Genomic DNA, 20,159 nt, shown 5'->3' with positions numbered 1-20,159 from the left:
CCTTTTTAACATTTTTTTTAATTGCCTACTCTTTCTTTCTTCTTTCTTCCTTCCTTCCTTCCTTCCTTCCTTTCTTTCTTTCTTTCTTTCTTTCTGCACCATGTCTTAGTTGCAGCACACGGGATCTTCTCTGTGGCATGTGGACTCAGTTGCGGCATGCATGCAGGATCTAGTTCCCCAACCAGGGATCGAACCCGGGCCCCCTGCATTGGGAGCATGGGGTCTTACCCATGAACTACCAGGGAAATCCCTAAAAAAATTTTTGTTGTTGTTGAAGTACAGTTGATTTACAATGTTGTGTCAATTTTTGCAAGATCTCAGTTCCCCAACCAGGGATTGAACCCAGGTCTCGTCATTGAAAGCCCAGAATCCTAACCACTAGGCCACCAGGGAACTCTCTTTTCTGTCTTATTTACTACTGTATCCCCAGGACTTGGTACAGTGCCTGGCACATAACAAGCACCTTAAAATTTATTAAGTCGATCAATCTGATTCATTTTAAAAAGGTCACTTTGGCTGCTGTATTGAGAAGAGAAGAGAGGGACCAGCTAGGAGGCTACTGCAGAAACAAAGGTGGAAGATAATAGTGAGTTGGACCAGGGTGGTAGCAGAGTAGGTACCAAATACCAAAGAGATATTGGAGACAATGAGTATAAACAATCCTTTCAAAGAGTTACTATATGAAGGGGAATAGTAATAAGGAGCTAGAGGGAGTTATGAGATCAAGAGAAGAGTTTTTAATTTTGCTATAGTTGTTTTGTAGATATGGGAGATAAAAAGCATGTATGTTTGCTGTTGGAAATGATCCAGTAGTTGGCGGGGTGGGGAGGATCTGATAAAACAGTGGAGTGAGACCTTATATAAGCAAGAAAGATGGGATTTACTGCATTAGTAACAGAAAAGAAGACAGAAAATCTAGGTACAAACACAGGTACCACACCACAGATATGGTGAGAATATACAGAAGTTCTGTTTTGATTTCGATTATTTTCTTACCGAAAATAAGAATCAAAGTCATCAATTGAGGGGAGGGCAGAGAAAGTGGGAAATAGTCTAGGAAAGTGAGTGAATTAGGGTCATGGTTCTCAAAGTGTGGTCCCCAGACTAGCAGCCTCATCATCTGGGAGCTAGTTAGAAATGTAAATTTGGGGGCCCCACCCACTGAGTCTACTGAATCAAAAACTCTGTCTGTGGCACCACAGTTTTAACTGTTTTAAGAAGACTTTCAGGGACTTCCCTGGTGGCACAGCGGTTAAGAATCCGCCTACCAATGCAGGGGACTGAGGTTCGATCCCTGGTCCAGGAAGATCCCACATGCCGCAGAGCAACTAAGCCTGTGCGCCACAACTACTGAAGCCCGAGCACCCTAGAGCCCGTGTGCCACCACTACTGAGCCCATGCACCACAACTATCGAAGCCCTGCCCTCTAGGGCCCGCATGTTGCAACTACTGAAGCCCACGCGCCTAGAGCCCGTGCTCCGCAACGAGAAGCCACCGCAATGAAAAGCCCGCGCACCGCAACGAAAAGTAGCCCCCGCTTGCTGCAACTAGAGAAAGCCCGCGAACGGCAACGAAGACCCAACGCAGACAAAAAAAAAAAAAAAAAAGAGAGAGAAGCCTTTCAGATGATTCTGATGTATACTAAATGTTGAGAATGGTACAGGGAAATATAATGGGATTACAGGCTGAATTAAGAACCAAGGTTAGTGATAAATTGGAAAAGAATTTGAAAAAAAATTAAAATTAAAAAATGTAAGCACACACACACAAAACAAAGCCCATGAGCTGCTGTCACTTGACACCCAGTGAAATGCTGTTTCTGTATTTCATGGTACAACATCAGATAGCTCAAGCCCAACTGGGTAATTTAATATTATAGGGTCATGGGGCCAGCCCTGATCTAACCAGTGAATGAGTGTTTTGGATTACTTGGATGAATAGAAATATTTTTTCATCTTAATCTGGGCTGTAAAGAAATTTGAAAGTTAAAAAACAAAAACAAGCTTAGTGAAACCATGATTAGTCACTTTTCTCTCTAATTTGTTGTAGCTCTGTGCCTGAATTCCAGGCTCGACTCCACCTCTTACTTTTCAGTGTCCCAGTTTCCTCTTCTATAGAAATAAAGTAATTGTAGCACTTAATTCATAGGGTGGTGATTTAATGTACTTGATTTCATGTTTAAAAAATTGCAGACTATGCTTGGCATATAGTAAGCATAAATATATGTTGGATATTATAACTATCACCTCACAAATTATACATTTAAATTACAATAATAGGAACTTCCCTGGTGGTGCAGTGGTTAAGAATCTGCCTGCCAATGCAGGGGACACAGTTCGAGCCCTGGTACAGGAAGATCCCACATGCTGTGGAGCAACTAATCCCATGCACCACTACTGAGCCTGCACTTTAGAGCCTGTGAGCCACAACTAATGAGCCCATGTGCCACAACTACTGAAGCCCGCATGCCTAGGCCCATACTCTGCAACGAGAAGCCACCGCAATGAGAAGCCTGTGCACAGCAATGAAGAGTAGCCCCCACTCGCCACAACTAGAGAAAGTCCGTGCACAGCAATGAAGACCCAATGCAGCCAAAAATAAATAATTAATTTTATAAAAACCTACATAAATTATAATAGTTGTCTACATTACTCTCCATTTTCAGCTTGTTTACTCATTATTTGAATAGCTCTTTAGAGACTGCAAACAATAGCTACTATTAAGCAACTGCCTGCCACAAGCCAGGCACTGTATTACAAATTTTACCTGTATTATCACACTTATTCCTCTCAGTAACCCTATAAGTATTAGTACATTTTTATAGTTAAAATATATTCAGTAAGATTACCTTATCCGTTCAAACTCACAGATTAGCAAATGGCAGGGTTATAATCTAAATTCGGTTTTGTCTGATGCAATCAATGCTGCTGCTCTTTGCCCTGCACTCCACTGCCTTTTCATCCATTAACCCATTTGCTGGGGGTTACTGAAGCTTGCATTCACTTCTTCAATGGATATTTATGAAAACTAGTATAATCTAGGTCCTAGGGAAACAATGGTGAGCAAGATAGGCACAATATGACCTCATGGAACAGACAGGTGAATGGATTAATATCTTCCATTCTTAACTTCTGCAGTGTGGTATATGGAACTGGATGGCTGTATGTGACCTCTCTAAACTTCATTTTTCTCATTTAAAAGTATAAGCATCATGTCATGTATCCTCAATAAGCTGTATTCCCAGCAATCAATAAATGGATACACATAAAAACTCAAAAAAAGCATATATAAGTAAATACATACATAATTACAAATAAAAATCACATGTTTATGTCTCCATTTATTTATTTGGTTGCACCAGGTCTTAGTTGCGGGCTCCTTACTTGTGGCAGGGGGCTCCCTAGTTACAGCTCATGGGATCCTTAGTTGCAGCAGGTAGGCTCCTTAGTTGTGGCATGTGAACTCTTAGTTGCGGCATGCATGTGGGACCTCATTCCCTGACCAGGGATGGAACCCAGGCCCCCTGCATTGGGAGCATGGAGTCTTATCCACTGTGCCACCAGGCAAGTCCCTATGTCTCCATTTAAAAAATGATTAAGAGTCTCAGGAATTCCCTGGCGGTCCAGTGGTTAGAACTCCGTGCTTTCACTGCAGAGGGCCTGAGTTCAGTCCCTAGTCGGGGAACTAAGATCCCTGAAAGCCGCTTGGTACGGGCGAAAAAAAAAAAGAGAGACTCAGCGATTAAGTAACTTGTGAAGATCACATCTAGGAAAAATAAAACAAACATGAATTACCTATTCTAAGTAAAATAGTTTGCTGGGCACTTTTACATATACTGTCATAGATGGTGGACCAGGGACTTCAAATCACCAAATCACCGTATCAGCAAACCACCCTGCTTCTGTCGTGGGAAACACACTTTGATTCTTTCTGCATTCTCCAGACTCGGAGCCTGAGGAGTCATCCATTCACAAATACTGAGCAACTTTCATATATGAAATAAGCAATACAAACTGCTGTGAAGAAAAAAAAAATTTTTTTAATGGTCTCTGTGGTCAAGGAATTTTTGAGCCACCTAGGGAGAACTTTTTTTTCTTTTTAACACATATTGAGGGAAGTATACAATGATCAAAGAATGGTATATGGAATTTATTATCTCATTTGATCCCCAGGACCACCCTTTGAGGAAGTACTATTATTATTTCTATTTTATAGAGAAGGAAACATAGGTCTGTAGACAGTAAGAAACCCTCAAGGTTTACTCAGCCAGTAAAGGGATTCCAACCCAAGTTCTGACTCCGTAAGGCCAATTTCTGTAACACTCACTGTATATTGTACAGCAAACCCAGAAACTACAGTTCCCTAGGCAAGGAATCGACCCCCTATAGCAAGAGGGCAGTATATATATAGAGAAAAAGAGAAGATGAAGCTGAAAAGTTAGGTTGGGGCCCAATATAACGTTTGGACTTCATTCTGCAAACTCTGGGGATACACTAAAGGTTTCTAAGTAAGGCAGAAACTACTGTGGTCTTCACGTAACAAAGTAACTTCTCTTGACACAGCAATTGCAGCTTGTAGAAAAATCAGTTTTACCACTTGCCTACGCGACCTTAGACAAATTTTTCTTTGGCCTCAACTCACAGCTAATTAAAAGAGGGCAATTCCGCATTGGACTATTGTGTGGGGATTAAACGAGATATCGCCTGACACAAGAGGGCGCTCGATAAACGTTGATTTTGCTTCTAGGTAGGAATAAGAATTCGGTCTTTTTTTTTCTTTTTTCTTTTTTTTTTTTTTTTTTTGAGTGGGTACACGTAATCTAGCAAACCAGACAGAATGAAAGAGCCTGGCTAGCTTCGGTCGGCCAGTTTGCAGAAACCTCACCTGAGCTCACCAACGTTTCCAGGGTTATGATCCCACCTCACCTCACTTGCCTGAATCCGCCAGTAAACCATGAAAATCTAACCCAGCTCTAGTCAAGTCCCTATCCAGTCCTCGGACCGCTCAACCTTCCCCGCCCTTCCCTCAGAGGACGCTCGCCGATGATATCATATCCACTTCCGTTTCCGAGAGGCCCTTCACTCGCTAGGGCCGCTCTAGGCTGCCGCTTCCAAGGCGGGCTCCGAAGCTTAATGGTTGCTGGGCGGGGCCGTGACGTCCTTGGCGTGGCTGCAGGGGAGGCCGCGGCGGGGAAAATGGCGGACGGAAAGGCGGGAGAGGAGAAACCTGAAAATCCGCAGCGAGCTGGAGCCGCCGGAGGTGAACATAACCCCAGCGTCGCGGGCTACGTGGGATGCTCTGGGCCTTTCTTTGAGCTCCCCGGGGTGGGGGGAGTAGGCCGGGACGAGAAGGGAGGATCTGGCGCTCACCCGGCCAGGTGCTGGGCCCAGACAAGCCCTGGGCACGCCTGGTGCGGCCTGCTGGCGTCCAGGCCCACATCGCCTCCTTGCCGGGGGAGAGCCGGTCACTGTTCGTCACCTCCTGGCCCCAGCGGAGGCCCTGATTCCGAAGAGAAGGGAGATGGGCCCCAGAAAGGGGGCCCGAACTCGGGGTGGGACTAGGAGTGGCGGTGCGGACGCAATCACACAAAACGCACACGGGCGCTCGTTCAGTGCGAGTCACCGAGCGGTGGCCGCAGGAACTGGCCGCAGGCCGAGTTTCCGACGGTGCCGGCCTCTCAGTTACACCTAGGAGTTAGTTTGCTGCTCCCTTTTCACTGAGGAGGTGGACTACCCTGGCCTTTTTCTTTCCTTTATTTTCAAGCCTAATTCTGATCCTGTAATGGGATGGGTCAAGGCGATGGAGGGAAAGAGGAATACCTCTGCCTGCCTCCTGGTTTAATCTGCCGGGTCTAGGGTTACGGTTTGGTTGCCTTTCTTTGAACTGTCTGCCTTTTCTGTGCTAGGCTGTTGCCAGCTAACTGCACGCCAGATATTTAGGTGGCTAAATAGGCTAGTGTGACTCTTCCTGTATTTTGTTACGATGTAAACTCAGGTTACAGCTATCTTTATTCTGTCACCTCCACTCCTCTAAATTTGGGTCTTGTGCATTAAGGAAAAGAAACATCCTGTAATCTCTCCAGCCCTCCCGCTCCTTTGTCCTCACAAGGCTAGTGACTTAACACGTGCGAGCTGAGCATAATGTCTTTAGAACGTTTTAAGTACCACACTCTTAACTCTTCTTCAAGTTTTATCCCTGAAAGTATTTAATATAAGAAAATACAGAAGATTAATAGTATATGAAGGCAACTGTTAGGACCTCTCAACAAGTTTAATGTGATTTGACTTGGGAACAAAAATTGAGGAAAGTGTAATGTTCGGTTACTTTGGACCCAGAAATTCCTTTTTAAAAAACACGTCCGGTGCTATTAGTTGAGCCCAAACTACTTTCCCCCTTCCCACTCCCCTCCCGTCTTGGTTTTTTTTGTTGTTGTTATTGTTGTTTTACTAGTAAAATAGTTTATGAAACAACAGTTTAAGCCATTTAGTGCTACCTCATTAGCGATTTTTTTCGTCAAAAATTGTCTTGGAAATTATCAAGTAAAATTACATTTAAAAATTAGTAGTTTGAGGAAAAACAAAGATCTGTAGCCTGAAGAATCTTATCTGACTTTTAGACTACCTTTTAACTTTTAGAATGGGTTTCTAAGTGTCTTGACTGAGTATCTGAGATGTGTTTAACGTGAGCCAAAGTGTACCTTAAGGGAGTTCCCTGGTGGCTTAGTGGTTAGGATTCCAGGCTTTCACTGCCCTGGCGGGGGTTCAATCCCTGACTCGGGAACTGAGATCCCACAAGGCGCACCGGATGGCCAAAAAAACAAAACAAAACAAAACAAATATACCTTAAGTGTCAGCATAATTCCACTATATAATTTGTCCACCACCCTTTCAGTTAGGGATAATTAGCTCTGTAGTATGAATATTGATGTTTCTACTTTAGCATATTTTTGTGAAGGGGTGATATAAAGTTATCTTTGCTAATTGCTATCAAAAATTATTGTCTCCTTGTTGGTGACTTAGAATAAGTAATATCCCTTAATAACGTCTACATAATTTGCCTTGGGTGTGCCTTCCTTTGAAAGAAAATACTACTGTTACATGTAAACCATTTTTGAATGTCAGATATTTTTAATGAAATTGTACAAAGAAATCATAGTTAAAACATTCATACCATGGATATTGCGAAATTGATAATTTTACGGCAAATAGGCCCTGTTTTAAAACAGTATCAAGTTTGTCTTGGGGGACTTACCGAGAGATTATTCTGATTTTTAACTCCTGTTGAACAGTCCAGTAAGTTGGAAATATAAGTATTTTTTAATGAGTTAACATAGTTAACATGAATTTATGTTAATAAGAGAAGCTACTTACTTGAACTACCTGCTCTCACCTTAAAGAGAAGGGATGATATTAAGAGTAAGGCTTTAGGTAGATTTTTTTTTTCCCTCCCTTTGGTTAAATTTTTGTAGCTCCTTGAAATAAGTAGAAGCTTTAGAGAAGAGCTATTCATATCGTAATCATGCCCACCTCAGGCTACTTTAGGTTATCTAAAACTACTTTAATGAAATTGACATTTATTGTGCCAGGAGGTTCTTGAATATGTCCTGTTAGAGAGATAGGTATGTACCCTTTTTTCAGATGAAGTTACCAGAATGCCAATGCGTCATGAAGGGTATCCTTATGGACTTAAAACTTATTGGGTAATTTTTTTCAAAGTAAGGTACCTTTGTACTCCAAGGCCCACCTCTCCTCCCCAAAAATGCTAGTACCATGTGTAATTTGATTTCACATTGACTAATCTACACATTTTGTTTGCTTAGAATGAATACAAACTAAAGTAGTACATGTTGTATTTAAAGGAAAACACTTAATGGACTTTAAAACACTTTAATGGTCTTGATAGTTTGCCTCTTCAGATGACAGAACCACGGATGTGAATAAAATTGAGTTGCTGACAGTTGATTACTTAATTAATGGTAGAGTAGTTTTCCCAACTCCCCTGTTCATGCTACATTTTTCTAGAGCATTCATTATAGAAATCTTCCCTAAGCATCATAGGATTGAACAGATAGTATTGTGTTTCATGTGTTAGCACATACTAGTTCAGTTAGTTGTCACACTTGATGTTATTAATGTTATAGTAAGAATTATGTTTTTCACTTTTTGTCGTATTTATGCTTTGATTTTTCTAGATTCTTTGTTCCAGAATTATTTTCTGGGTAAAAGGAGACCTAGAATTAAGAAAAGATAGGTTTTAAAAGAACCAGAAATTGTGACTAATTATAACCCTTGAGTCACAGTTCAAAGAGCAGAGTTACACTAAAATCAAGACTAAATGTTCTTTATTCTATTTGTTTTGATGTTTTTCAGACTTTGTGTTTACACAGACTTGTGCATTTAGTATACAGATTGCTTCTATATGTAAATCCAGTGGCTTTTTTATCTGTTTCTATATGCTCTGACACATAGAGCCAATGAGTTTCCAGTTTTAGCTGTGTGTCAGTCACAAAGAAGAAGTAGTTATTACTGTTTGGGTTTTACTGTAAAATTCATACTTGATTAAACCTATACATAGAATAGAGAATAAAATTTAGCATAAATGCATTTAGTGGTAGACTGAAAAAATGTTTGCATAATACTGTCTTTTTTTGTAAGAAATTCTAAATTGAGTTTTATATTTCAAATATTGAATAGCAACCTTACATTCTTCAGGTGCTTTCGTAATTTTATATCTAAAGAAGTGAATGGCACCTCAGGCAACTATTCCAGTGCTGTCTTTGCTTCCTAGGGAAATCCCAAAACCTAATCCTGCTTAATTTCTCCCCTACATTGTGATTAAAACTTGCACCTCTTGTCTAAAGGTAATAAAAAGTTCGTTTTATTTTCCTGTAAACAAAATAAAATGTTCTGTTCAAAGTGCTTATTAAATTTAGCTACCCCATCATTCCAAAACTGTATAGATCGGGATCTATAACATCCCGTCTTTTAATTCATTACTTGTCAGTCTGTTTGATTTTACCTTTTCTACCATTCTAGCTTTTTGTCATGTTTTCTTAGCTGTTGTCAGGGCCATCCTTTAGAGAATCGTCTCTTTCTCCATAAACTATTCATCCAGTGTAGCAGAATACATTCTATAGGGTAAATTGGTAAACTTGGGAAAGAAAATAAAATATTTAATAATCAGCCAGCCTTCTGTCTTACCTCCCACTATGTTTTTAAATAGCCTTCATGTGTAACAGGCCTAAGATATTCAAGATGAGAACTAATTTCATTTATTAATATAAAGAAGCAAAATTACTGAAAGACATCTTGCATTCCATATCTACATATGTATGTCTTCTGTTTGAAATTATCATTAGCTCATCTTTCTTTCATGAGAAAAAATAATATATAAACCTAAATATAGTTGTTGATATTAAGAGTAGCCTAAACAGATGTTACTCAAGCTTTGAGAGTAGAATGCAGTTACTCAAGAGGGGATGACCTTGAAGTCTTCCTTGAAGTTCCTTTCTAACTAAAGGTTGTGTGAAATGTTCATGAAGAACACATCACTCAAGAAGATTACTCCAGGCTGTACTAACACTATAGTTTGGGTAATAATGGGCTGTTCATAACAGGGTACTTTGTGTAACTGGTAGTACATTATTGAAGAATATTAGACTTTTTATTAGTCAAATGTATTATCCTATGATGTGACTAACTGCCAGCAAACCAGTTTGTATAGAATTTATAGACCTTAATTTATAAAAAGAAAAATTCCACATATAACTAGATTATTGTACAACTTACAGTGTTTAGTTGAAGGGTCTTACTTTTTGTGAACTCTATATTTATAATTTTAAATTGCTCTGTATTTTATGCTAGTTAATTCATGGGAGCCTCTTCTACTGCCACACAATCTCAGTTCCTGCTGTATACTCTAACAAACAGTGGAAGAGACTGTTGGGTTCAGTAGGTGACAACTGCAGAGGTATCTTCTTTATAACGATGCTTTTTGAGGTTGCTGCTCCCATCAATCTGCTCAGTAAAAGTAGCTCATCTTGGTAAGTTGTTTCGACTTCACCAGGACCTGAAGAAGAAGCAGAAAAACCTGTGAAAACTAAGACTGTTTCTTCCAGTAATGGAGGGGAAAATTCCAGTCGCAGCGCTGAGAAGCGATCAGCTGAAGAAGAAGCTGCAGACCTCTCAACAAAGCCTACAAAGATCTCCAAGTTTGGATTTGCCATAGGTAGTCAGATGACAAAGAAAGCCTCAGCCATATCCATCAAACTTGGCTCAAATGTGAGTTGTTATTTTATATATTATATTTGTAATGGGTCTGAAAATTTGTTTTTGGAACCTGCTTTTATTGGATTATGATAAATTAAGTATACAGAAATGTATAAAAAGATACATTGGTACATGAACTTATTACATGTAAGTAAGAAATTAGTGACTCTATATTCAAGAAAGGTCTGGATGAATTATAATTCAACAAAGCTGTTTTTAAAAAGGGTTTGGAATATGAAAAGGAAAACTATTATAGGGACTATATGATTTATAAAGTAATAATACCTTAGAATTTCCTAAGTTGAACAAAACCTCTGAAAAATATTTTTAGAGTTTCAGTTTATTTTTCTTTTAATTCTAGTGATATTAAAAATAATATCTAGAAATCATTTATTTGTATTTTAAAAGATTAATGTTAGTAAGGTATTGCTTAATAAGAGCTTCCTGATTACTTTGGAAGCTACAAATGGACATTGAGTATTATAATCTATGACAGTAGTCCTTTACAGATCAACTTTTGATTCCTTGTTTTAAGATGTAAACCTTGAATTAATACTTATTAACCCTGGAGTATCTGGAAAGTATTTGAAGTATTAGATTGAAGCATATGAAGTTTAGAGATTTAACTATTTCTGATCTACAGAAGTGTTAATTTCATGTGGTTCAACTAAACAGATCTCTTCTTTAAGAAAAAGAAAGTTACTTGAATAGTGTATTGCTGTTGGCTTTAGAAAATGGTTACATTCTTGTGTAAGGAGAATAATCTTAAAATTGCTTTTAAGTTGTTTGTTCATGTCTGTTCTGTGAAAGTTAATGCTCAGTTGCCTGGATGCATACAGCTTGATTTCTTCATTAGATGTCATTCAGAGATCTTAAAAATATGATATAGATCAGATTCCTACTAGAGTCAGTGTGTTTGAGCTATACTTCTAGTTTTAAAAAAGCTACCATTCCTCAGAGCCCCTACTCCCACCCTATGCTGTTTTGCTTTTTTCCTTTTCTTCCTTTTTCTGAAAAATTTAGTGTGAACAAAAGACATTCAGTTTGTAACTTCATTATTTCATGACTCTTCTCCCTATTTGAGCTGATTCTTTTGGTTTAATATGTTTTTTATAAAGTTGCATAGGCCTACCTGCATAGATATTTACTTTTTTTGATAGTCATTAAACATATGGTTCTCATGTACACTTCTCATACAGGTATTCCCCTTGATAATAGATTTTACGGTGCTTGAACACACCTCCTAAATCAGATATCCGTATCCCTACTTTTGCTAAGTCATTGACGTGATTTAGTAATTGCTGATCATTTTAGTTGGGAGGGTTATGCTTGAAAAGGCCTATTCAGTAAAACTTTAATCTTTAGAAAACAAAAGACCTTTTTTCATAAAGTAAACCAAAGTGTAAACATAATCTCGGCGAAGTGAGGTGTAGGATATGAAAATAGTTGAAACTGTTGCTTTTGATTATATGATGTGAAAAGATAGTCAAACAACCAACAAATACTTGTGTCTTATGTTTATGTACAACATCAAATACATGACATCTTTAAGAGTAAAGGGTGCTTCTAGAGTCACTATGCATAATTTCAAAATGAACATTTTTATTTCTTCAAAAACAAACATTGTTTATAAAAAGTGTTTCTGTAATACAAGAAGGGATGGTTAATTTTGTTTCAGCAGCTCAGAGATTTTACTGGTGAGGTGATGCTAGAGTTGGCTTTAAGTGCAGGCAAGAGGCAAAGGGACATCTCAGATAAAAAGAGCTTCATGCAGGGCATTCCGTGGTGGTCCAGTAGTTAAGACTTGGTGCTTTCACTGCCGTGGGCCCGGGTTCAATCCCTGGTCGGGGAACTAAGATCCCATAAGCCATGCAGCACAGCCAAAAAAAAAGACTTTTATGCAAAGGCAGTTTAGATGTGAAGCCACATGATGCATTCAGGAAATTGTTCATAGTTAGGAAGTGTTTGGTAGGCAAATGCCGGGATAGAAAGCCCCCCACATAAGACCACAGGACCAAATCATAAAGGACTTGTACTCCATAATATAGTTTGGTTTTATTCTTTGGGTTCTAGAGGAGCCATGGAATCATTACAAAGAGTCTCAAGCCTTAAACAGATTTGCATTTTAGAAACATTACCCTGGTACCAGTATAGAGAATTAGAGGAAAATAAACACAGAAGGTGGGGAGATGGTATTTCTAACAGCAGTTAAGGCAAGTAATGCTAAGGGGCCTTAGTGTTGGTAGTGTGGTAGTAAGCTGGGAAGGCAGGGGGAGATTTAAGTCTATTTAATAGAGATCTAGTTAACAGGACCTTACAATAAAATGTGCAAGTTGAAGAAAAGGTTTTCTGGCTTGAGCACTTAATGAGCACTGCAGTACCCCTGGGAGCTCTGAGTGGCGCTGTCCAGTAGGCAGCTAGCTAGTAGAGAAAGATGAGTCTTCGTGTCTTTCTCAAGGCACGCTGTGCTTAATTTTAATGTTACTATGGGCAGGTATTAATATTCATTTTCTCTTACCTGTACCAGATACCTTTTAGCTAAGTGATATTAAATTATAGACCCTAACTAGAAAATCTTTTACAGGAGGAAAACAAATAGACATATAATTAATAAAGTAAAATCTACCCATTGATAACCCACATTTTCAAAAAGAAAGTAGATTTCTCCAATGTTTGTTCTTAGTTCCTTACTATATGTTTCTATGAAAACATAAAGTTGAATCTTTGAAGATAAATTATTTTTATCATTAAATAAGCCTGTGTAAACATTATATTATACTCTTTTTAATGTTTCTTCTTCAGAAACCTAAGGAAACCGTTCCAACTCTTGCTCCAAAAACCCTTTCAGTAGCAGCAGCTTTTAATGAAGATGAAGATGTAAGTTGATACCTAGTTTTGTTTGTTTTACTTTAACAAGTTCTTTAAGAAAGATGTTAGTGGCAAATTATCAAGTTGTACTAATGGTACTAGTGAACTTTTTTTACAACTCTGAACAGTTGTTGGTTTTTTTTAAATGGCATCTGCAAAATCTGGATATTTCTGTTTATTTATTTAATTTGGTTGTGGGATTATTTAAAATATTATTGACTTTAGGGGGGGCAAGGAACTTAATCAAGTCAACAGATGCTTATTATGAGTAATAATATATATATGTGCTATGAAATATGTAGGATCCAAAAAAAGAAAAATTCAATACTGCTGTCTTCAATAATTTTTATAGTTGGAGTCTTCAGTGAGACATTATGCATGTGTTCAGCTTTAAAAAGCAGCTATAGTGCTTTCTTCTTGTATCCCCATGAGGAATAACAATAGTTCAGGTGATTCTGCCAGAAGATCTAGTCAATATGTATGTGTTCCAGAGTGGCGCAGTGGTTAAGAATCCGCCTGCCAGTGCAGGGGACACGGGTTCGAGCCCTGGTCCGGAAAGATCCCACATGCCGGCGAGCAACTAAGCCCGTGCACCACAGCTATTGAGCCTGCACTCTAGAACCCGCGAGCCACAGCTACTGAAGCCCGTGCACCTAGAGCCCGTGCTCTGCAGCAAGAGAAGCCACAGCAATGAGAAGCCTGCGCACCGCAACAAAGAGTAGCCCCTGCTCGCTGTAACTAGAGAAAGCCTGCTTGCAGCAACGAAAATCCAATGCAGCCAAAAATAAATAAATAAATAAAAATTTTAAAAAGAGAGATTAGGTAACATTTTGGTTTGTACAGATTGTTATCAGGAAAGGACAATGTAGGAAGAAGGGGACAACGTGCAGAAGTAGAGAGGCTGGAAATAGTAGGCACCTACATAATAGTAATGGCTTGCTTTGAATGCCTAACGGTTTGAATCTTTTCACACAACTTTATTTTATCCTCCATATATCCCTGTGAATTGTATGATATGGTTATTCTTATTTTCCAAATGGAGAAATTAAGTGTGCATAAGTATTGTGCACAAGTGTTGAACTAGACCTGAGCTTTCTGGTTTCTTGTCCTATGTTCTTTGCATCATACGTTACTGTTTTCCCTGTTTTTTTTGTTTGTTTGTTTTGTGGTACGCGGGCCTCTCACTGTTGTGGCCTCTTCTGTTGTGGAGCACAGGCTCCAGACATGCAGGCTCAGTGGTCATGGCTCACAGGCCCAGCTGCTACGCGGCATGCGGGATCTTCCCGGACCGGGGCACGAACCCGTGTCCCCTGCATCGGCAGGCAGACTCTCAACCACTGCACCACCAGGGAAGCCCTTTAGTCTCTTTTAATTTGGACAACTCCTGGGTTTTTCTGCGTATTTCATGGTATTAACATTTTTGAAGAGTTCAGGCCTGTTAGTTTGTAGAACGTCCCTCAGTTTGGATTAGTCTAATGTTCCCTTACGATTAGATTCACATGCCTTTTGGCAGGCATACCACAGAAGTGATGCCAAGTTCTCAATGCATCATATCAGGAGCACATGTCAGTATATCCCATTACTGGCAGTGTTAACTTTGATCATTTAGTTAAAGTGATGTCTGCCAGCTTTCTCTACTGTCAAATTACTGTTTTATCTTTTATAATTAAAATTTATCTTGTGGGGATATGTTTTAAGAATATGTGAAGGGGACTTCCCTGGTGGCACAGTGGTTAAGAATCCGCCTGCCAGTGCAGGGGACACGGGTTTGAGCCCTGATCCGGGAAGATCCCACATGCCACAGAGCAACTAAGCCCGTGTGCCACAACTACTGAGCCTGTGCTCTAGAGCCCACGTGCCGCAACTACTGAAGCCCGTGTGCCTAGAGCCCGTGCTCCACAAGAGAAGCCACCGCAATGAGAAGCCCGTGCGCCTCAATGAAGAGTAGCCCCCGCTCACTGCAACTAGAGAAAGCCCGCGCACAGCAATGAAGACCCGACGCAGCCATAAATAAATAAATAAAAATTTTAAAAAGAATATGTGAAAATACATAATTTTTTAAGTGCTCACTCATGAGTGTTAACATTCATTGATGATTCTTACCAGAATCAATTATTACGATGTTTGCTGAATGGTGATTTTTTTTCATTCTTTCATCCCTTCTATGTTTATTGTCTCTTGCTGTAAGGAAGAGCTTTTATAAGTGTAGGCTCTATTCAATGGGTTATAATACTCAAATTGTCCCAGATTTGACCAGTAGAAATCCCTTTAAGCTGGATCTTGCAGATGACTGTGTAAAAAATAATATTTAGCTCATCAGTAACATTTATACTTAAAAAACATCTAAAAGACACTTGCCACAGGGCTTCCCAGGTGGCGCAGTGGTTGAGAGTCCGCCTGCCGATGCAGGGGACACGGGTTCGTGCCCCAGTCTGGGAAGATCCCACATGCCGCGGAGCGGCTGGGCCCGTGAGCCATGGCCGCTGAGCCTGCGCATCCGGAGCCTATGCTCCGCCACGGGAGAGGCCACAACAGTGAGAGGCCCGCGTACCGCAAAAAAAGAAAAAGAAAAAAAAATCAGACACTTGTCACATATCTTTTCACGAGTTGTAACTATGGAAAAGTAGTAGCGAATGAGCTTTCAAGATGTCTTTTCGGTAAAGGAAACATGTTTGAGAAGGAGCAATACAGTAAAATGGTTAAGAGCCTTTGCTTTGGCATCTAGCTGTTTTGTGTCTTGGGACAAGTTAACCTTGTTTACCTTACCTACAAAATGTGAATGATGATACTCATACCCACCTTGTAGGATTGTTAGGGTTTTCAAAGATAGTGCATATTAAAGCATTTAACACAATGTGTAGCTTATAGTAAACAAATAGTTTTAGTTCTAGAATATCAAGTTTTTTGGGGGGGGTTGTTTTTGTTTTGGGGGGTTTTTTTGTTCTTGTGTTTTGTTGGTTTGTTTTTTGGCCACGCTGCACGGCATGCGGGATCTTAGTTCCCTAACCAGGGATCAAACTGCGCCCCCTACAATGGAAGCACGGAATTCTTAACCACTGGACTGGCAGGGGAGTCCCTAGAATATCAAGTTTTTACCAGATTTTTTTTCTTTACACAGAATCAGCACACTAGAAGCATGAGGGGTTTTTTTTAATGTAGTTAAGATAAATGATTTTCTCCTTTCACCAAAATTTCAGACTTAGATATAAAATTTAGCATTATTGGTAATCAAGTGATTTTAATATAGTTGACCCTTGACCAACACAGGTTTGAACTGCACAGGCCTATTTATACGCAAATTTTTTTCAGTAACGTGCTACAGTACTACGCTATCCCAAGGTTGGTTTAATCCTCAGATGTGGAACTGTGGCTATGGAGGGTCAACTATAAATTTACACACAGGGTTTTGACTGTGGCGCTGTGGGGGCAGTGCCCTTAATCCTCCTGCATTGTTCAAGGGTCAGCTCTATCTACATGCAGTCATCTCTGTTTCTATCTTACTTTTTTCTCCAGAGTGAACCAGAGGAAATGCCTCCAGAAGCAAAGATGAGGATGAAGAATATTGGAAGGTATTATAATTTTTGTATAATACTGTAGAAAATTATAGTGAATTAAGAGCAAGAATAAATTGCACATAATCTATTAGTGTTCAAGCTTTTCTTGCATATTTGGGCAAAAGTTTTGTTTTCTGAGATTACTCTCCTGGGAAAAGAAAATTAGTATTTTAAGAAAAAATAACAATAATGCTATTTTTTTTCAGATACATGTAATCTAAATTTTTTCAAATAAACAGTTATGAGAAATGTTTCTGATATAAAATTTAAAAGTTTTTTTCAGGTATAAAAAATGGCTTTCACTCATTTCACTTAAGATATTCCCACCACTTAATCTTGATTGTATGTGTCCCATTTTCCTTAGTAATTTAGATACCAAATATAAAAAGAAGACAAAAACATTTAAAGTTTTTCCTCCATTGTTTCTGTTATTGTGGAAATAACATTAATTTCACGTTAACACGATGTTCAGTTTCCCGTCTTTGTATGCGTAAATGGATAACTTAGAGGCTAATAAGAAAGCTGGGCTTCAAAACAACCTATACTATATCCCCACTTCTACCAAATGTATATATTCTCCCAAAGAACTAAGTGCTGAGTCTTCAAGCATCAGTCTTCAGACTTCATCTATGATTCAAACAGGAACTGCCCCAGTGGCTGTCTGCCTGCCTCCCTTTTGGACTGGGACCTAAAGTAAGAAATACATCTGGCATTATAACCAAATCTAAACACCCAGGATACATATATCTTCATATATCTAAACATTTAAAATTGAAACAAGTTCATAAAATGACATCTTCTGTTTCTTTTTTTTTTTTTTTTTTTTTTTCTTTTTGCGGTATGCGGGCCTCTCACTGTTGTGGCCTCTCCCGTTGCGGAGCACAGGCTCCGGACGCGCAGGCCCAGCGGCCATGGCTCACGGGCCCAGCCGCTCCGCGGCATATGGGATCCTCCCAGACCGGGGCACGAACCCGTATCCCCTGCATCGGCAGGCGGACTCCCAACCACTGCGCCACCAGGGAGGCCCTGTTTCATTTTTTATAAATGCTGTGGCAAGCCACCACCAAATTGATTTAATGACCCTGTTAATGAGTTACAAGCAATGGTTTTTAAAACTATAGTGGTTGCCACTATAGTGGTTGCTGCATATCAGAATCACCTTAGATGTTTGTTAAAACCACAGATTTACCTGGCTCCTCCTCAGGCCTACTGAATCTGAAATTTTAGGACAGGGTCTGTGTAAAGGGTATTTTTAAAAAGATCTGTAGAGGCTTCTGATGTTTGGCCTGCATTTATAATAGGTGCTAAACAAATGTGTTTTGAATGAGTTAAAAACATAGCCTGAAACTCATTATATAACATTTTAAATAAGTTTCCTTTCTTTTAACACAGGGATACACCAACATCAGCAGGACCAAATTCCTTCAATAAAGGAAAGCATGGGTTTTCTGATAACCAGAAGCTATGGGAGCGAAATATAAAATCTCATCTTGGAAATGTCCATGACCAAGACAATTAAATGATGTGTTTTGAAATTGGGGTATGGGGTGGGAGTAAAGTTAAAAGGAACAGTTTCCTTTTTTAAAGAATGGTATAAGACTATCTTTGGAGCCGCCTTTTTTTTTCTTTTTCTTTTTTTAAAGATTGAGTGGTACACTAATAAATGAGAATTTGAAATTAGAGGTAATTTATGTTTTATATACAGATTTCAAGACATTTGCTAATTTTGTAGTTTCATGTGATTAGTTTCCAAAGGTTATAGATGATTTAAAAAATCAGAAATGGTACCTTTCTAAGAATTGCGTATTTTTTTAGACACAACTACTAGCACATTAAGAGGGAAGCAAAAAGTTGTCTATTTAAACTGTAGGCAGTTACTCTCTAACCTAACTCCCTTGTTAACCTAAAGTCTGGCTCCCAGGAACAGCCTTATAGAGAAGGGAGTATTGTATTGGGAGGAAAATGTTGCTGGACTATTGACTGAGAAAGTAAATTAGATAAAAATTAAAATACAGCTTTTTTTTTTCCTAATGGGCATTTGTTTTGTTTCGAATCATCATAAACTAGTTACTGCATTGCTATCAGTGGATACAGATGCTTAGCTCTTTAAAAAGAACATTTTAAAATTTTATGTAAACTGTTGAGTATTTAAAATAGCCCACTTCACTTTAAAGGGTCTTGTCTACCTTTGATAGTCTTTAAAGAACAACCGTTTGCTACCAAAGTAAATCAGTATTTTGAATGTGCTTCTCTTGGTTTTTGTTATTAGCTAGTTCCTGTAAGCATTTCCACCAGATCTTGAGGCAAATCATAAGGAAGCTGTTTCTTTTAAAATAACAAACCACCACCAAAAATTTAAATGTACATAATAGTTAAATATTTGGCTGTTCTTATTTTTTAAAGGATATAAACACCAAAAAAACAAGGCAACATTGTATGAAGACGGAAAATAAGAAAGATGCACTTTCTGTAACTTTATCAAAGCATTTATGTTACTAACTTGTGAAATCCAATTTGATTTGAACTTATTACAGGAATTCTTATTTAGCACAATAATATGGTTTCTTTTAACTGTATACATATTAACCAGTGGCCTCTTTAAAAGCACATTTTAGATACTGAAAATAAAAGGAAAGAAAATGCATCTTTAAACATATTTTATGGAATCTTTGACCACATATACTTTGTTAATCTTTGTGTTGTAGGATTGTGTTTATTTTGTATTTTTGTATTGTATATGAATTCTTTTTTTAATGTGACAGTTAAACACATCTTTAAAAGCATAGTCACACATAAAAGAAACATATAGTATAATGATTTCCTTGAAAACTCTTACAATGTTAGATTTGGAGGCAGCTTCATACTGTTTAATTGGTGATAACTACTCTCTGAGCTCTTTTAATAGGTAATAACTCCAGAGAAGCAGCCTGTATATATTCCTAATACTTTGTTCACTTGCATTTGAGTTTAGAGTAAGCCCCAAGTCAAACAATGGAAATGTATATAGAACGATTAGTTCTTACTTACATGGTTTAATTATATCAAGATACATGAATTTAACTTGCTTTAACGTAGGCAGACTTCCCATTTTTGTTCATTTTAATGTTTATGTTGAAATAACATCCCAAAACGACTGAGATGAATGTCTTTACTAAAATACCAATAAATTTGTCAAACTCTATCAGTGTTCTTATTTTCTGTTACACTTAATTGTTGCTGGGTTTGTTTTAAGCAAAGAAGAGACAGATGTTATTGGTGCTCTTGCCCAGATTGTTGGTCAGAGTAATAGGAGATTTTAAATTGCTCTTTGGAGTCTACCTAACTTAGCACATAGTTCTAGAACATTACAGTATCTCAGGTTAGAAAAAGACCTAATCCAAATCCTCCCTTTCCTCTACTGCCAAGGTATCATCTATTATGTGCTGTAGAAAATCCTGCTGAGGCATACCTTTGAAAATCCCTAAGTGTT

The 20,159-nt window shown here is 38.6% G+C and overlaps 1 protein-coding gene across 2 annotated transcripts; it reads left to right on the top strand.

Annotated features, from left to right (window-relative positions):
• The first annotated feature begins 5,152 nt into the window (after positions 1-5,152).
• PCNP (PEST proteolytic signal containing nuclear protein) lies at positions 5,153-19,871 on the top strand. 2 transcript variants are annotated; one of them, XM_082626078.1, is made up of 5 exons: positions 5,153-5,259; positions 10,066-10,280; positions 13,071-13,145; positions 16,650-16,705; positions 18,083-19,871. In XM_082626078.1, the coding sequence occupies exons 1-5, from the start codon at positions 5,196-5,198 to the stop codon at positions 18,207-18,209; spliced, it is 537 nt and encodes a 178-aa protein (XP_082482204.1). In that variant the 5' UTR covers positions 5,153-5,195; the 3' UTR covers positions 18,210-19,871. The 2 variants fall into 2 exon arrangements, with proteins under 2 accessions (XP_082482204.1, XP_082482205.1); XM_082626079.1 differs by lacking the exon at positions 5,153-5,259 and adding an exon at positions 9,972-10,042 and having other exon boundaries at positions 10,118-10,280.
• The last annotated feature ends 288 nt before the right edge of the window (positions 19,872-20,159 follow it).

Source organism: Mesoplodon mirus (assembly GCF_964341445.2).
Source record: "Mesoplodon mirus genome assembly, chromosome: 6".
Taxonomy (NCBI): Eukaryota; Metazoa; Chordata; class Mammalia; order Artiodactyla; family Ziphiidae; genus Mesoplodon; species Mesoplodon mirus.
This window is presented reverse-complemented; position numbering and strand designations above follow the sequence as displayed.